This window comes from Hypanus sabinus, chromosome 15 (genome assembly GCF_030144855.1).
Source record: "Hypanus sabinus isolate sHypSab1 chromosome 15, sHypSab1.hap1, whole genome shotgun sequence".
In the NCBI taxonomy this organism is placed as follows: Eukaryota; Metazoa; Chordata; class Chondrichthyes; order Myliobatiformes; family Dasyatidae; genus Hypanus; species Hypanus sabinus.
The window spans coordinates 51,146,821-51,163,754 of record NC_082720.1 but is presented as its reverse complement, the minus strand read 5'-3'; the positions used below and the strand labels follow the sequence as shown (position 1 = coordinate 51,163,754).

At 38.5% G+C, this 16,934-nt stretch overlaps 1 protein-coding gene across 1 annotated transcript in view; it reads right to left on the bottom strand.

Annotated features, from left to right (window-relative positions):
* LOC132405520 (polypeptide N-acetylgalactosaminyltransferase 10-like) overlaps positions 1 to 16,934 on the bottom strand; it is a 76,980-nt gene that overhangs the window by 26,665 nt on the left and 33,381 nt on the right. Inside the window, exons 4-5 of the mRNA XM_059990395.1 lie at positions 13,571 to 13,737; positions 332 to 517 (exon numbers count right to left, since the gene is read on the bottom strand). Coding sequence (XP_059846378.1) covers positions 332 to 517; positions 13,571 to 13,737 — 353 coding nt within the window. The remainder of the gene's footprint in view (positions 1 to 331; positions 518 to 13,570; positions 13,738 to 16,934) is intronic.

The following is a 16,934-nucleotide window of genomic DNA, read 5'->3' as shown; positions in this document are numbered from 1 at the left end:
TTTCTGTTCTCCAGCAGAACATCAAGGAGAAGGAAGGTATGCATCAAACTAAAGTTGCTAGCAATTTGAATCAATGCTTTAGAACTTTTTCCTAATCCATTCTCCATGATTATTGACCTTCCTTTTTTTAAAAGATAGTCATATTATGTTAATGCATTGATCCCACTTTAACACATGCTATACAAAGTAGTGACACACATGCTATACAATAGCTTTTTCTTCAAAAAATGCACAAACTAGACTCTATTTAGAGCTACAACTAATGAATATGAGATCGCCATCAAAACCCAATCTTTATTAATTACCTGCTCAGAATGTATAAACTTCTTACCAAGCAATGGGGGCAGCCAATTAACATTGGCTTCACAGTGAGAATCCAAGAAAGTTAGTACGTCTCCAGTTGCCACTGAGGCCCCCAGTAGTCGTGTGCGAATTAAACCCTCTCGTTTTTTCGTTCGCATAATTCTGACTTTCGGAAACTGTGCCACATATTCCTCTAGCCGCTTTTTCAAATGTTCTGTTTGAAACATAAAATGCAAATAAGTGCAGAGGAAACTGTATGCATTCTTTTGAAATAACTGGAGTATACTGATGCAAAGTCAAACTGGGCAGATTCAGTAGTAATGCACTTCCTTTCTTTTACATATACTATTCAATAGTAAAATCCAGAATGTATCCAAATTCTGAATTCACCTCCAATCTCCAATAACTATTTACTTTCCACCCTACAAGAGCACATAATCACTATTAGGATCATTTTATTGACAAAAAGCACTGCTGACATCCACTGTGACACAGAAGTTTAATGGGAATTCAGTGCTGCCACAGAGTTCCCTGTTGGAATGATGAGAAGGTGACTGGAAAACAAGCAGGTAACCTCACCCATTTACCCATCTACTCATAAGGCAGGCCCATAAGTGCTGGTAGTTACCGTTGTAAATGCTAGTATCCTTTGGTTGATCTGGCCTTTCAAACTTTAAATCATTGTCCAAGCACCAATGAATCGCACTATGGATGATGATAAACTGCTTCACTTTCTTAATATAAATTAAAGATTGCAAAGCATTTTGAACTGAAAATGTAGTTAATTTTTCAATGGTTATATCAAAATTAATTAAATTTCCACAAAGAATAGAATGATTCCATTAATTTTTTAAATCATCACAATCGCTAAAATTTACAATATAAGCTTAAATGTCAAGTTAGTTATCCTCAAAGACAAGGGTTTGATTTAGAATCAACCAAATGTATCTACAATGACTATCAGTTATCCAGTTTGACTAATCACATTTTATCTCTCATCCCAGCCCCAATTTTCTTACCATCCACCAATACTAGGAGCAATTTAGAATGGCCATTGCACCTGCCACCCAGCAAGTCTTTGGCATGTGGAAGGAAACAGGGAGATAATCACAAGGGAACAAGCAAATTCCACAGGCTACCCAGGCTCCCAAGAACCTGGTGTCAGAATCTGCAATTCGAGAGTGTCAGGGGACAGGAGTATAGTTGCCATTACTAAGGAGAAGGAAGCGATGAGATCTGAAGGTACATTACTCACATGGACCAGATGGACTACACCCCAGGATTCTGAAAGAGGTAGCTGAAGAGATTGTGGAGTCATTAGTAATGATCTTTCAAGAATCACTAGATTCTGGAATGGTTCCAGAGGACTGGAGAACTGCAAATGTCAATCCATTCTTCAAGAAGGGAGAGGGGGAGAAGAAAGAAAATTATAGGCTAGTTAGTCTTCTTTCAATGGTTTGGGAAGATTTTGGAAGTTCATTATTAAGGATGAGATTTCACGGTACTTGGAGGCACATGATAAAAATAGCCAAAGTCAGCATGGTTTCCTTAAGGGAAAATCTTGCTTGACAAATCTGTTGAAAATCTTTGAGAAAATAACAGACAAGATAGACAAAAGAGATACAGTGGATGATGTTTACTTGGATTTTGACGAACTGCCACACGTGAGGCTACTTAATATAAATAAGAGCCCATGAAATTCCAGGGAAGATACTAGCATGGATAGAAAATTGGCTGACTGGCAGGAGGCAAAGAGTGGGAATGAGGCCTTTACTGATTGGCTGTCAGTGACTAGCTGTGTTCTGCAGAGTTGGTGTTGGGACCACTTCTTTTCACATTATATGTCAATGATTTGGATGACAGCATTGACAGCTTTGTGGCCAAATTTGTGGATGATATGAAGATAGGTGGAGTTGCAGGTAGTGTTGAAGAAGTAGGGAAGGATTTGGTCAGATTAGGAGAGCAGAAAAAGAAGTGGCAACTAGAATATCAGGTAAGGAAGTGTATGGTCATGCACTTTGGTAGAAAAAATAAGGGCATAGACTGTTTTCTAAATGGAGAGAAAATTTTTTTTTAAATGAGGTGCAAAGGAACTTGTGAATTCTTGTGCAGGATTCCCTGAAGGTTATCTTGCAGGTTGAATTGATGGTAGGAAGGCAAATGCAGCACAATGCGATGCAATGCATTCAATTTGAGAGGACTAGAATATAAGAGCAAGGATGTAATTGTGAGGCTTTATAAGGCATTGGTCAGACCACGCTTGGAATATTGTGAGCTGTTTTGGGCCCCTTATCTAAGAAAAGCAATTCCAGAGGAGGTTCATGAGAATGGTTCCAGGAAAGAAACGGTTAATATATATGTAGCTTTTGATGGCTCTGTGCTTGTACTCACTGGAGCTTAGAAGAATGGGGGGGAGGGGGGGAAATCTCACTGAAACACTTTGAATATTGAAAAGCCGAGATGGGGTGAATGTTTCCTATAACAGGTGAGTCCAGCACAGCCTCAGAATAGTGGGACATCCATTTAGAACAAAGATGGGGAGGAATTTCTTTAGCCAGAAGGTAGTGAATCTTTGGAATTCATTGCCACGGACAGCTGTGAAGGCCAAGTTCATTGAATATATTCAAAGCAAAGATTGATAGGTTCTTGTTTAGTCGGGACATCAAAGTTTACAGGGAGAAGGCAAGAGAATGGGGTTGAGAGACATAATAAGTCAGCCATGATAGAATGGTAGAGATGGGTCAAATGGCTCGATTCTGCTCCTACGTCTTATGGTCTAAGACAGCAATGCGAATCTCTGTACTGTGCTGCACACCAAAACTGGAAATTTATGGGTGTAAGGAGCCACATGGAAGACCAATGTTATCAAGCTGTCTCTGAAATTCCATCACCTCGTTTTAAAGGATGAACCTCAAACTTATATTGACAGATATTAAATCCAATATTAATGCCAAAGTACTGTTGTCAAAATTGTCAGTATAAAAATGATTTTCAAAGCCACATTTTACGATTGATTTTCCTCAGCATGTATTATAGAATAACAAAATTAATGCTCATATCTTCTTTCCTTGGATTCGGTTTAACTGTTGACATCAAGTGGAATAATTACAACTCAAGAAAGTATATCAATTGTTGAAAAGGGTTATGTGACCTATTGAGTTTTAGTTGTCTTATAGTTACTTTGTCAGTGCTGCAGCCTTGTTGTTACAGATATACCATCTGGGAACCTGAACCATTGATCCAGAGATACATCTTCAATTCCTGCCAATGACTGAATATCACTGAAAGTTTTTAAAAAGTGGAATTATCTTAAAAGTCAAAAATAAATAATGATAATCATAAAACCTGAGCTATCATTAAAAATCCATCAGTTCTGGTGAAAGAAATCTGTCATATTTCTCTGTCTGTCCTTCCTGGAATTCCAATCCCTGATTCCACTGATTCTTAACTGCTTCCTCAGTTCATGAGAAGTCAGAGATGAACAGTACAGCACTGCCAATGACTACTTCCCATCAAAGCATTAAAAAGTGTCTCATTGATCTCATTTACTGAAACTTTATAATTGAATTTGCAAATTATAGCATACGTTTAGTTATTCACAGATCATTGGCCAATTGGATACATTTTAATTTATTTCAGTGTGGCTCAAGTCTTGCACTAGGATCCTAGCTCCCAGTATTTAGCTTGGTTCAGCAGGAGTGCTGCCTCAGAACAGACAGTAAGCTGGATTCAAAGAACCACACAGACAACTGGACAAGGCTCATTCCTTCACTCAAAAGTGTCTGGGGTGATCAGGCTTATTAAGTGTTCATGATGCTCACATTCAGAATCAGGCTTATTATCACTTTATCTTAAATACGTACTGCAAAAGAGGAATAATAAGGCAGTGCTTATGGTCCATTCGGAAATCTGATGGCAGAGGGGAAGATGGCTCCTCCCCGGTGGCAGTAACGAGAAGAGGGCATGTCCCTGATGTTGAGGATCCGTAATGATGAATGCCACTATCCTAAGGCACATCTCTTGAAGATTACTGCAATGGTGGGGAAGGCTGAGCCCATGATAGGAATGGCAGAATCTACAAGCCCTCACAACCACTTGTGATCCTGTGCATTGGAGGCTCCATATCAGGCTGTGCTGCAGGCAGAATGCTCTCTCCTGTACATGTGTAGAAATTTGCAATAGCCTTCGATGACATGTAAAATCCCAAACTCCTTAAGTAAAGTCACTAATGGGACTTCCTCATGAATGCATCTGTGGGCTGGGCCCAAGATTGATCCTCCAAGACGTTGAAACCAGGAACTTTAAAGTTGCTTACCCTTCCTTCCACTGCCCTTTCAATGATGTGATCTCCTAAACTCTATTTTCTTTATTTTTCAAAATGCCTAATGGCTCATCAATTCAGCCAAGTTTTAAAAAAAGTAGTCTAGCTGATGACCCATCTTCAACCAAAATGTTAGAGGTGGGATGTCATGTTACAATTGTACAAAATGTTGGTTGGATTGCACTTGAAAAATTTGGCTGCGATTCATGTTATATGAAGGATGCAATTAAACTAGAGAGGGTCCAGGAAAGATGAACAAGAATGTTGCCTGGATTGCAGGGCTAAAGTGTCCAGGATTGATCAGATGGGCTGATATTGTTTTCTTTGGACGATGAAGACAAAAGGGATGAAATCAGAATCAGAACTATTATCACCAGCAAGTGACATTAAATTTGTTAACTTAGCAGCAGCAGTTCAATGCAATACATAATTAGCAGAGAGAAAAAAAATAATAAGTAAACAAGTAAATCAATTATGTATATTTTTTATTATTTTATTTTTATATTATGTAAATAGATTTTTTTAAACATGCAAAAGCAGAAATATTGTATATTAAAGAAAAGTGAGGTAATGTCCAAAGATTCAACGTCCATTTAGAAATTGGATGGCAGAGGGGAAGAATCTGTTCCTGAATCGCTGAGTGTGTGCCTTCAGGCTTCTGTACCTCCTCCCTGATGGTAACAGTGAGAAAAGGGCATGCCCTGGGTGCTGGGAGTCCTAAATAATGGACACATGTTCTTTTATCCATTCTTTGTCCTTCACTAGCGGTAAATGATTTAATAAAACATATTGCTTCTTAGACATACAGTTAAATAGCAACATAATCTTTCAAAAAACTTTAACGGAATCTGTCATTCTTTGTGGAAATTTCTTTGTAAGATGATACTTGAACCTAACAGACGATTGTTTCAAAATATTTGTCTAATATTTACTTATTACCCCAAGAGATGCGGAAAGGTATTAAAGCCATTGTCCGTATTTTAATGTGTGGTACAAAGTTTGTCCAAGCTAAGCACAGATTTTAAGGTAAGATGTATCATTTCAAAGTGATTGTGTGCCTATCATGTATTTCTGTAATGATAAATTACATCTAAGTCCTCATGCACAGGAAGCTGGACAAGTGCAGTGATTATACAGTGTACAACACATTTTTAGACACAGCTTGCACAAAATTCAGTTTTGTTGGAATGATGTGACTATAATGAACAGGAGGCCTGCTCCAATGGAGTTTGGAGGACCTGGCTCTCATATCAAGAGGACATGAAATCTAACACTTGGACCTATCTATATGAATGTCCATCTTAGATTCTATATATTAGTCCTTGATGAGCTTTGTTATTTGAACCCTACAAATGTTCCCTAGCCCATGGGTAAGCCCACCTCACAAATGCATACACCACGAACACTGTTCATTGGCCCAACCACAACTACCAATCAGAATCAGGATCCTACCCTCCCCTATAGTGTTCCACCCCACCAGTGAGTTTCCAGTTCCTTTCCCACCACACTTAAACCTGACAGACTGAAGTACCAAATCCTCCAAGCTCAAGAAATCTACCTTCTTTCTCAGTTTCTCTTGACTCAAACTCCTCTACTCACTGAATGATACTTACACTCACGATGTATTACTTTAGCTGACGGCACCGCTTGCCAGTTGGTATAGGATCCAGAGCATTGTGTATTTTATATTATAGTAATATTTGAATAATACTGTAAATATATTGTTTGATTTTGCATTATTGTTCATTGAAATAACTCATTATGGGGTATATGTAATAATAATGTGAATTGCATATGTCATGACTCCACCACAGGATGCGCACATGCCTCGCTTCAAGTAAAAAAAAAGTTAGACGCTCATTCCTGGCACTCATGTTTTCCTGTTCTTGGAGCATAGAGTGACAGGAGACTGCAGCTGCTGAAGTCTGGAGCAACATACAAAATACAGGTAAAAATTCAGCAGGTCAGGCAGCATCGATGGAAGGAAATAGACAGTACATGTTTCTAGATCCTTCAACTAGACTCAAATGCTGCCTGGCCTGCTGAGTTCTTCCAGCACTGTGTGTGTTGCTCCAGGATTCAGAGCATGGCTGGTTCAGTTTATCTGAAATTTAAACAAAGTACGTATAGAACAAGCTGTAGTTTCTATATAGCAATGCTCAAGGACAGTCTACAGAGTATTAAGTGAACATTTTTAAAACAGATCTATTAAGATCAGAAATCGGTTGCTTAGCTCCTTGAGCCTGCTTTGCCATTCAATCAGGCCATGGTTCATGTGATTGTAATCTCACCACGTTGTTGCCTACCCCATGTAACTTTTCATTCCTTGTTTATGAAGTCAGACTCTCTCTGCCTTTCCTTTCAAATACTTTACCACTAGTTCCAAAGACTCAAGATCCTCAGAGGAATGTCTCATTTCTGCATAAAATGAGGAATCCAAATTTTTTGAACAATGACGCTGATTCACCCAAGAGTTGAAACATCCAGTCCATTAATATCTCCAGAGATCTGTAGCTATCTCAGTCAGTCATGGATAGTCAATAATAATGAAATTGGCTTGAAATATTCAGCAGGACAGAATAAAAAGGGAAACAAATGTAATATTTCTGGTCGAACTGGAAATATGAAAATATGTTAATTTAAAATTGAAAAGAGGTCAAGAGGAATGACTCTGATAGGGTGTGGACCGTGTTGTCATGGTGATACACTGCATGAAGTAATTTGGTTGGCAGAATACGGAGGGAAATTAGAGAAGGAAAAAAACAAAGGGGCATATAATAGCTACTAAATGCAGGTCAGAGTCATTGTAGAGAACAGGAACTAAAAGGAAAATGCTAGAAATTCCTAACAGATCAAATAGTGTCCTCACAGAGAAAAAAAGCTGAGTTAATATCACACGTGGATAACCAACTGGTCAGATCTGATACAAACAAAGAGAGAGAATAAACAGACCTGTTTTGCTGTCATTTTCTCTCTAACGGCTCTTATTGAGCTACAACCAGAAGGCTTCATAAATAGCAAAACGTACAACAAACCTGACCTCATCCTCTCAGAGATACTCCCGCTGTCTCCTCCACTTTCTCACAAATTGAAACTAACATGCCTAGCCTGCTGAGTACTCCCAGCAATTTCTACTTCCATTTCAGAATTCCAGCTTCAAAAATCTTTTGACTCTCATTCAGGCAAGAAGTAAATTCTGATGACAGCATAACATAAGAAATTTTAGAACTTAAAATACATACATTGTATTATAAATGGTTCTTCATCTTATGCTGTTCATTCTATATCTATCCTGCATCATAACTGTAAATATTTTTGCAGTTTCCATAATTTTTACATTTGATCTTTGTAGTTTAGAACATTACGGACTAAAATTAAATGTTAACATGGAACTAAAAGTTAATGTACGGTACTGCATAAAAGTCTTAGGCACATATAAACTTGGGTTTTTCAGGGTGGAGCAGACAGTGAGTTTGTAAAGTTGGCAAGTGCAAAGGATGCTGGGAAGCAGGAGGTATGTGAGACAGGTGGAACAGAAGGAGTGCCAGGAGTGGGGGGGTGTGGTGGTTGGTGTAGGTGCAGACATGCCCTGCCCTGCCCTGGAACACCAGGCAAGGTCACTTGATTCCAAACAATTGATTTATTGATCATTACAGAATACCCTCAGGTGCTTCCTGCTCCCTCCCGTCTCCCTTCCCCTTTTCCCAAACACAATTCCCCTCCATGCCCCCTTCCCACACTGGGTCCACAATACAGACCCTATCAGAATCAGGTTTATCATAACTCACATATGTCATGAAATTTGTTTTTTTTTTGCAGCAGTACAGTGCAATACATTAAATTGCTACAGTACTGCACAGAGGTCTCAGGCACCCTAGCTATATATTATACACCCAAGACTTTTGCACAGTACTGTACATATAAAAATAAAATCATTTGGAAAGACTGAGAAACAGACAGGTTTTCCAAGTTAAAAGCATGTTTAATATAATACTTAGCAGATCAGGAAGCCTCTGCAAAGACAAAAGTAGAAATGACCTTTCAAATCTGTTTTTATTTCAGATTTTCAGCATCTTAAACAAAAAAAAATTGTATTAGAAAACAATGAAAAACTGCATAACTATTTTAGATATATCCAAACATAAAAACTTTCTCTAAATAGGCCAAATATTCAAGCTGAATTGTCACTAAATTGTAGATTACATGGATGACTACCTACTTACTGATTGTCTGCTTGAAAGATAAAGCAAAAAGAGAATTGATCATAATATGGCTGGCACAAATAGTCTTCAGAAATGCACTGTATGATGACTAGAGTTAAAATCAAAGGGCATTTAAAAGTACATGAACACCATAAAAGCTTCAAAAAGAAAATTGATAAAACAGCAAACTACAAAATCGTTATTCCAGGATAAATATATACTAATAAAAATATCCCAAGGATCATACAATATGGTTTATTCAGCCCATTATGGCTGTTTTGCCTGCTTTCAAACGATCCCGTTAGATTTGTTTCCCTAATGTCTTGCATATGTTCGTGTTATTCCACAATGCTTTGAATGTTATTATTGAACAACCTTCCACCACCATTTGAGCCAGTATATTCTACATCAACTTTCTGATTAAGAAGTTTTCCTCATCTCGTCTTTACTTCTTTTGCCAATCACGTTAACTCTACTGATTACCAATCTTTTTTCAGAAACTACTGACCCCCCCCAATTTATTTTATGAAAATGCCTCTTGATTTTCAACACACCCATAATCTCTCCCCCAACACTACCCATTTCAAAAACATCTTGTTGCTCCAAGTAATTGGAGACTCTATTTTGTCAGTAATTTTTCTCTGTGTTCCCCACAAGACCCAATGTCATTGCTGAAAGGTAGTTCTCTGATTAGCATCTAATAATCCAGCTCAGTCCTATACTGAGATTTGCAAATGATCAACATCACTTTTCTGCATTCGCATGCAATGCATTTTTCCCCATATTTTGTCTATCAAAATGCGCAACCACCTTCTTTTGTGTCAAGTTTTCTTTGCCATTCATCTACCTCGGTCTCCACTTAGCCCTCAGAGATTGGTCTTCATTCTCCACATTGCTTAAATTTTCATATCTGCAGTGATGGCCTATATGGTCACGTGCAGATATACCAAAAGGAACCTCAGTACCAATTCTCAAGCAACACTTACTCATTTTAGAGATGTTGGATTCACAGGCTGAGCTGGCATTTAATTATCCATCCCTAATTACCCTTGAGAAGGTTGTGATTCCTTCCCAAACCACTGCTGTTCTTGAGGTGTGGGGAGACATACATTTTGCCAGGAAGGGAAGTCTAGGACTTCAGGCCACAAGACATAGGAGCAGAATTGGGCCACTCAGCCCATCAGGTCTGCTCTACAATTCAATCATGACTGATTTATTGTTGCCTCTCAACCACAGTCTCCTAACCTCCTTCCATAGACTTTGACACCCAGCTGTTCACTGATGCTCATTGTTGTGAGATCCTTGTTCAGTTCCATGTCCCTTTCCACACTGTCCTTTTAATTTGGGTTCAGATTTAAAAATTAAAACTGATCAATTACGCCATACTAGTTGAACAGCTTTTGGATGTGCTTAGATAGGTCATCACCTAAATAACCAGTGACCATCTTTTCTTCCTTAATCACATGAATTTAAACAGAGAGATGATGAAACTGTGATTTTAGCAAATCCATATTTGTAGTCATATTTTTGCCAAATGATAATTAATTTTGTGCCAGATTCTTATTTCTACAGGTTCCAAACACCAACATCAGGCTGGTCTGTGATTGCTGGGTATATTCCTTCCCCCTCCACCTCTCCCCACCCCCTCACCATTTTTGGAACTGGGACACAGAATTAGCAATTCTCTATTTCCAAGAAGACACTGAAAAGTTATAGGCTGAGCCTTTGCTTTCCCCCATCCTTACTTCCTTCAGCTGCAAATTATTTAGACTACCGTTAGTGTTAGTGTTAGGGCATGTCATGTTGGCATCAGACATGTAGTGACATTTGCAGACAGTCCCCAGCACAATCCTCAAACTGTGTTGGTCGTTGACACAAACAATGCCTTTCTATGCATGTTTCAATGTATATGTAACGAGTAAAGCTAATCTTTAATTTACATCCATTCTTCATCATTTTTGTTAACCTTTCTATTATGTGCCTGGTCTTTATTATCAGTCTTTATCTCCTCTTCCATTTTAATTTCTATAGCAAAAGAAGGAAAAGTAAAAAAAAATCAAAAAGAAACAGGATACTAATATACAAGCTGGTAACATGTACACTCCCATGCTCAGACACACAGCCTCAAACCTTATTCTTTAATGAAATCCAAGGTGGCTGCTAAGCAAACGATTGCATTTCCTTTATACATGGTTGAGATTATGGGGGGGGGGGGGGAAGAGAGAGAGCACCTTGTAACTGTGCACGTTATTTTAATTCATTGCGAGTGCCACAGTATTGAACAGCACTTAATGGTCATCCTTAGTAGTGCTCAAAGAGAGTGGTTTTCTTCAATTACTGCATTCACATTATGTTGTAACAGTGGAAACTTCACGATTTAAATCCAGTGAAGAAGAAGAAACAATAACAGTGCCAAGTCAAGTTGTTAGAGGAGAATTCAAAAGTTGCAGTGTTTCCTAGCTCTTGGGATAAACACCATGGGGTTGTAGAGACTGTTAGCCTTTCCAAGGTGAATAGTCAAAGTGCACTTTGTAGATGCCATACACTTCAACCACTGAGCAGTGATGGTAGGTGGAAAAGATGTTTCTGAGGCTGGATCATGTGAGCTGCTTTGTTCTGGGTAACTGCACCTTGTAGATGTTGGAGAGGCTCTGAGGTGCCACATGGTCACATTCACTGGAGCATATGCAGTCTCTGATCTGCACCAGTAGCCTAGTTAGATATCTAGCCAATGATGAACTCTTGGATATCAATGGAAGTGGACTCAATGATGGTAATGTTATTAAATGTCAAAAGGTAGATGGCCAGACATTCCACTGTTGAAGATAGATTTGTGTAGTGCAAATATTACTTTCTCATAGCTGTACATTGCTTCAATTTTTTTGTGGAATTATTAAGGGAACACAACATTAAATGATCTGCAAAGGACCTTGTTTATCTTCTAGTGGAAATAATGTCCTTAATGAAGCAACAAAAGATGATTGTTCAGGGCACATTGCCCTAAGGAATTCCCATAATAAGGCCCCAGTGGCTTAAATGATTGATCTTAACAATAGCAACCATCACTTGCGTGAGTTATGTTCAAAATCAATGTTGTATTTTCTCCTGAATTTTGGCTTCACCAAGGCTTATTGACTCCACAATGGGTTAAATTTTGCCTTTCTGCCAAGGACAGTGAATCCCATTGTCCTCCAGAATTTAGCTCTCTTACCCACATTTAAAACAAGTGTGTGGTCTTGACTAAATATGACTTTTGCATCTGTGAGCAAGTTGCTGTTAGGTTCTCTTTAACCGAACTGTTAATGATGCTCAATGCCATTTTGCTGATGCTTGAGAATTAAATAATGTGACACTAATTAGCCCTAATCAGATTGATCATGATTCTTGTGGAGAAGATGTGCATGGACAATTTTCACACTGTCAGTGGATGCCAGTGTTGTAACTGTACTGAAAGAATTGAACAAGATTCTTACAGTATAGTTACAATAGATATGGAGCCCAAATCTTCAACATTACAGCTGGGAAGAGGTCTGATCTCATAGCCTCTGAAGCATACAGTGGTTGGTCCTAGCTATTTTTTGATAAAACAAGGGAATAGAATTGGCTTATGACTAATTTGTTTACTTGTAGCAATCCCAAGGAAAAAAAAATCTGAGATAGATCACATCTGGTTCGGAGCAGTTTCAAGTGCTTCAACTTTATGTTTTTATATATAATTTAGAGATACAACATGAAGCAGGCCCTTCCAGCCCATCAAACCCATTAATTTAACCAGGATAATTTACAATTAACTTTCTAACCGATACAGTACGTCTTTGGACCGTGGGAGGAAATCAGAGCACTCAAAGGAAACCCATACACACAAAAGAAGAACTTTATTTGAGAGGATGCTAGAATTTAACTCTGAACTCTGACAGCCCGAGCTGTAATAGCATCACGTTAACCAATTTTGGCACCCATGTGCTTACACAGTTATCACTGGTCTTGGAGATGTTCTGGTGTATGCAATCCATCATGCATACTACACTCAGTCCATCAGTAAAAAGCTGGACAATTACCTCAAACTCATACATCTACCTTTTATATTAGCACACCCAAAAGTAAATTTCATCATTGTTATATCTTGTTCTTGAAGAACAATGACAAGGTCAGGATTAATATTTTCATTTACGAAGCTAAAGAGAGTTGTAATGAAACACATCAGGATCATGAATGACAAAGAGAAATGAGTTAGTCTGTGTACAGTGTAACAAGAACAATTTTGTTTTATACTGTAGTTTTCAAATGTACACTGGAATTTATTATGTTAAAGTTCATTGTAATAAAAAATTCTCAACAGATTTAACTTGCCAAAATATTAGTCTCAGTTATCATCTGTTGCTTAGAGTTTTGATAACTGTATTACTCAGGAAAGATTGCAGAAAACTGCCAGCAGAACAGTCTGAGCAAAGCAGGTCCTATAACAAACATCAGCTAATCTGTAACAGCTCTTCATATTATTCAATTACTTTTTCATTATTTATAATATGAAACAGGAACCAGCTGTATTTATGCTGAGCTAATTTTAGTTATGTATTTATTGGCTCACTACAAAGTGTTCAAATACTACTCCAGAGACTGAGAAGAAACGGTGGTGGTGAGAGGAAGCTATGAACTCAAAATGAGAAGCTTTAGTTTATTTCACAAAACACAATTAAAAAGTTACAATCTGTCCTTCATAATTGTTTAAATAAAAACACTTTACCTCTATCACTGAAGTCATCTACAAGTATGATTTCTCCAATAAGCTCAGGTGGGGAGCGATTAAGGACACTGTGCACAGTTCGAAGAAGCGAGGACCAGCCTTCATTGTGAACTGGTATAATGACACTGGTATTTGGAAGTTTCTCCATATACAACTTCTTCCTGCAGCTGTTAATTTAAAAAGGCACATAATTACTGTAGAACCTTGCCACTGAGCTCAGTGACAACAGACTCACGGAAACACCACCAGCTCCAAGATCTCCTCAAATTCACACAATGCTAATTTGAAAAATATGCCATTCTATCATTATTAGTGAGTACAGTCCAGGTGATCCTACCTCATGTTTCTGAGAGGGTAACTTTACCACACAAATTACAGCAACTTAAGTTGGCTCATCATAATTTTCTCAAGTCCAGTCCAGTTCAGAATGATCAGGGAAATAATCTTATCAGACAAATGACACCAACAACCCATGAATAAAATATTTGCAAAAAAAAAGCCCAAAAATTATTGTTTGAAAATACAGGCCAGTTTAAAAACTTATTTTTTCCCATCTTCATAACTTTGATTTGAAGTTTTATCAACTTCCTCAACATGTTTATAAATAAACATTTCAACTATTCTGACTAATATATTGGGTTACTGTTATAACCACTTGGATTCAATATTGGATAGTCATGTTTGAGTTCCTGTTGATGCATGGCACATAAATAATGGTAGAAGCAGAGTCCTGCTGGAGGGCCACCTAGAAGTGGCCCAATTTGAAAATATCTCATACATAATTAGAGAAAAGAAATTCTTAATAATTAGTATAATATTTGGTCTCTTGTCAGTAATCATCCTACAGCAACCAGATGGCCAGACCAAAGATTGCTTGAATCAGTGATGAAGAACACAAGGAACAGGAGTAGCAGTATGCCAGCTGCCCATCCAACCTGCTCCGCTGTCCAATAAGCTCATTTCTAGTCTGACCTTCACTTCTCTGCACAATCCCCATAATAATTGACCCTGCTATAGACCAAGAATCTGTCCTCCTCAATCTGGAAAACAGTAGATGGCGCTGTTTCCACAGTTCCCTGTGGCAGAGAAATTTGGTAGCACTGTCAAAACTAAATCAAGGACTGATAAAGTTTCACATTATATGCTTCTATTACATGAAACCATCTTATAATGCTGTTGAAAACTACAGGCAGCTATGTATGCTAACTAGTACAATGCACTAGAAATAACAAATATATTTAATGCTACAAATGCATTATAGGTCAGCTGAAGCTCAGTTAGGTTGGATTGTTGAATATGAATCAGAGCATTCAAATACCACACTAGAAGCATGAGATAAAATCAAGGCTGACATTTCAGTATAACGTAAAGACAAAACTTCACTGCTGAAGATGCAATTTTTAGCTTGAGTGTTAAACCAGACTCCATCTTGCATCTCCAGTGGAAGTGAAAGATCACACTGAACACTTGAATGAAGAACCTCACTGCCTTGGTTATAATTACCTTTCAATCAACATTATGAAATTACATATTGTCATTAGCATGTTGCTGATTACAAGTGACAAAAAACAAGGCTTTGTAATGCTGAAGCTTTATAAAGCATTGGTCAGACCTCACTGGGAGTACTGAGAGCAATTTTGGGCCCCTCATCTAAGAAAGGGAATCTCTTTAGCTAGAGGGTTGGTGAATCTATGGAATTCATTACCACAGATGGCTGTGGAGGCCAAGTCATTTGGTATATTTAAAGCAGAGATTGATGGGTTCTTGCTTAGCAAGGGCATCAGAGGTTATGGGAAGAAAGCAGGAGAATGGGTTTGAGAGGGATAATAAATCAGTAATGTTGGAATGGTAGAACAGACTCGATGGGCTGAATGACCTAATTATGATCCTATGACTTATGGTCTTATACTTCAGAAGTATTTAATTTGTGGTAAAGTGCCACACTAATGGATAAAAGCTATCAAAGTGCTATACAAATGCAAGCCTATCATTTTAACACACTGCAATAAAGACACCTGTAACACCATCCTCACTTAGAATATAGTAGTCTACAGCATTTTACAGGCCCTTCGGCCCACAAAGTTGTGTCAACTATGTAATCTACTCCAGAAACACCTTCATTGGCAATGCATTCCATGCACCCACCACTCTCTGTGTGGAAAAACTTACCTCTGATATCCCCCCTTGTACCTATTTCCAAACACTTTAAAACTATGCCCCCTTGTATTAGCCATTGTAAGTCTCCTCCGCGCTCTCTCTATAACATCCACATCTTTCCTGTAGTGAGGTGACCAGAACTGAACACAGTTCTCCAAGTAGGGTCTAACCAAAGTTTTATATAGCTGTAACATTATTTCACGGCTCTTGAACTCAACCCATGGTTGATGAATGCCAACACACCATACGCCTTCTTAACAACACTGTCAACCTGTGTAGCAGCTTTGAGTGTCCCACGGACACAGACCCCAAGATCTCACTGAGCCCCCACACTGCCAAGAGTCTTACCATTAATATTATATTCTGTCTTCAAACTTGACCTACCGAAATGAACCACCACACTTATCTGGATTGAACTCCATCTGCCACTTCTCAGCCCTGTTCTGCATCCTATCGAAGTCGTGCTATAACCTCTGACAACCCTGCAAACAATCCACAACACTCCTAACTTTTGTGTCATCAGCAAACTTACTAACCCACCCTTCAACCTCTTCATCCAGGACATTTATATATTAAAAAAATCACAAAGAGGAAGGGTTCCAGAAGAGATCCCTGTGGAACACAACTGAGAACTGTTCTCCATGCAGAATATGAACCATCTACAACTACCCTTTGCTTTCTGTGGGCAAGCCAGTTCTAGGTCCACAAAGCAAGGTCTCCTTGGATCCCATGCCTCCTTACTTTCTGAAGGAGCCTTACATGCGGAACCTTATCAAATGCTTTACTGAAATCCATATATACTACATCCACTGCTCTACCTTCATTGTGTTTTGTTACATCCTCAAAGAATTCAATCAGGCTCGTAAGACATGACCTGCCCTTGACAAAGCCATGCTGACTATCCCTAATCAGATTATGTCTCTCCAAATGCTCATAAGTCCTGCCTCTCAGGATTTCTCGAACAACTTCCCCACTACTGAAGTAAGACTCACTGGTTTATAATTTCCCGAGTTATCTCTACTCCCTTTCTTAAACAAGAGAACAACACCTGCAACTTTCCAATCCTCTGGGTACTTCTTCTGTCCCTATTGATGATGCAAAGATCATCATCAGATCATCAAGATCATCATCATCAGCAATCTCCTCCCTCACTTCCCACAGTCGCCTGGGATAGATCTCCTCCAGTCCCAGCAATTTATCCAGCTTA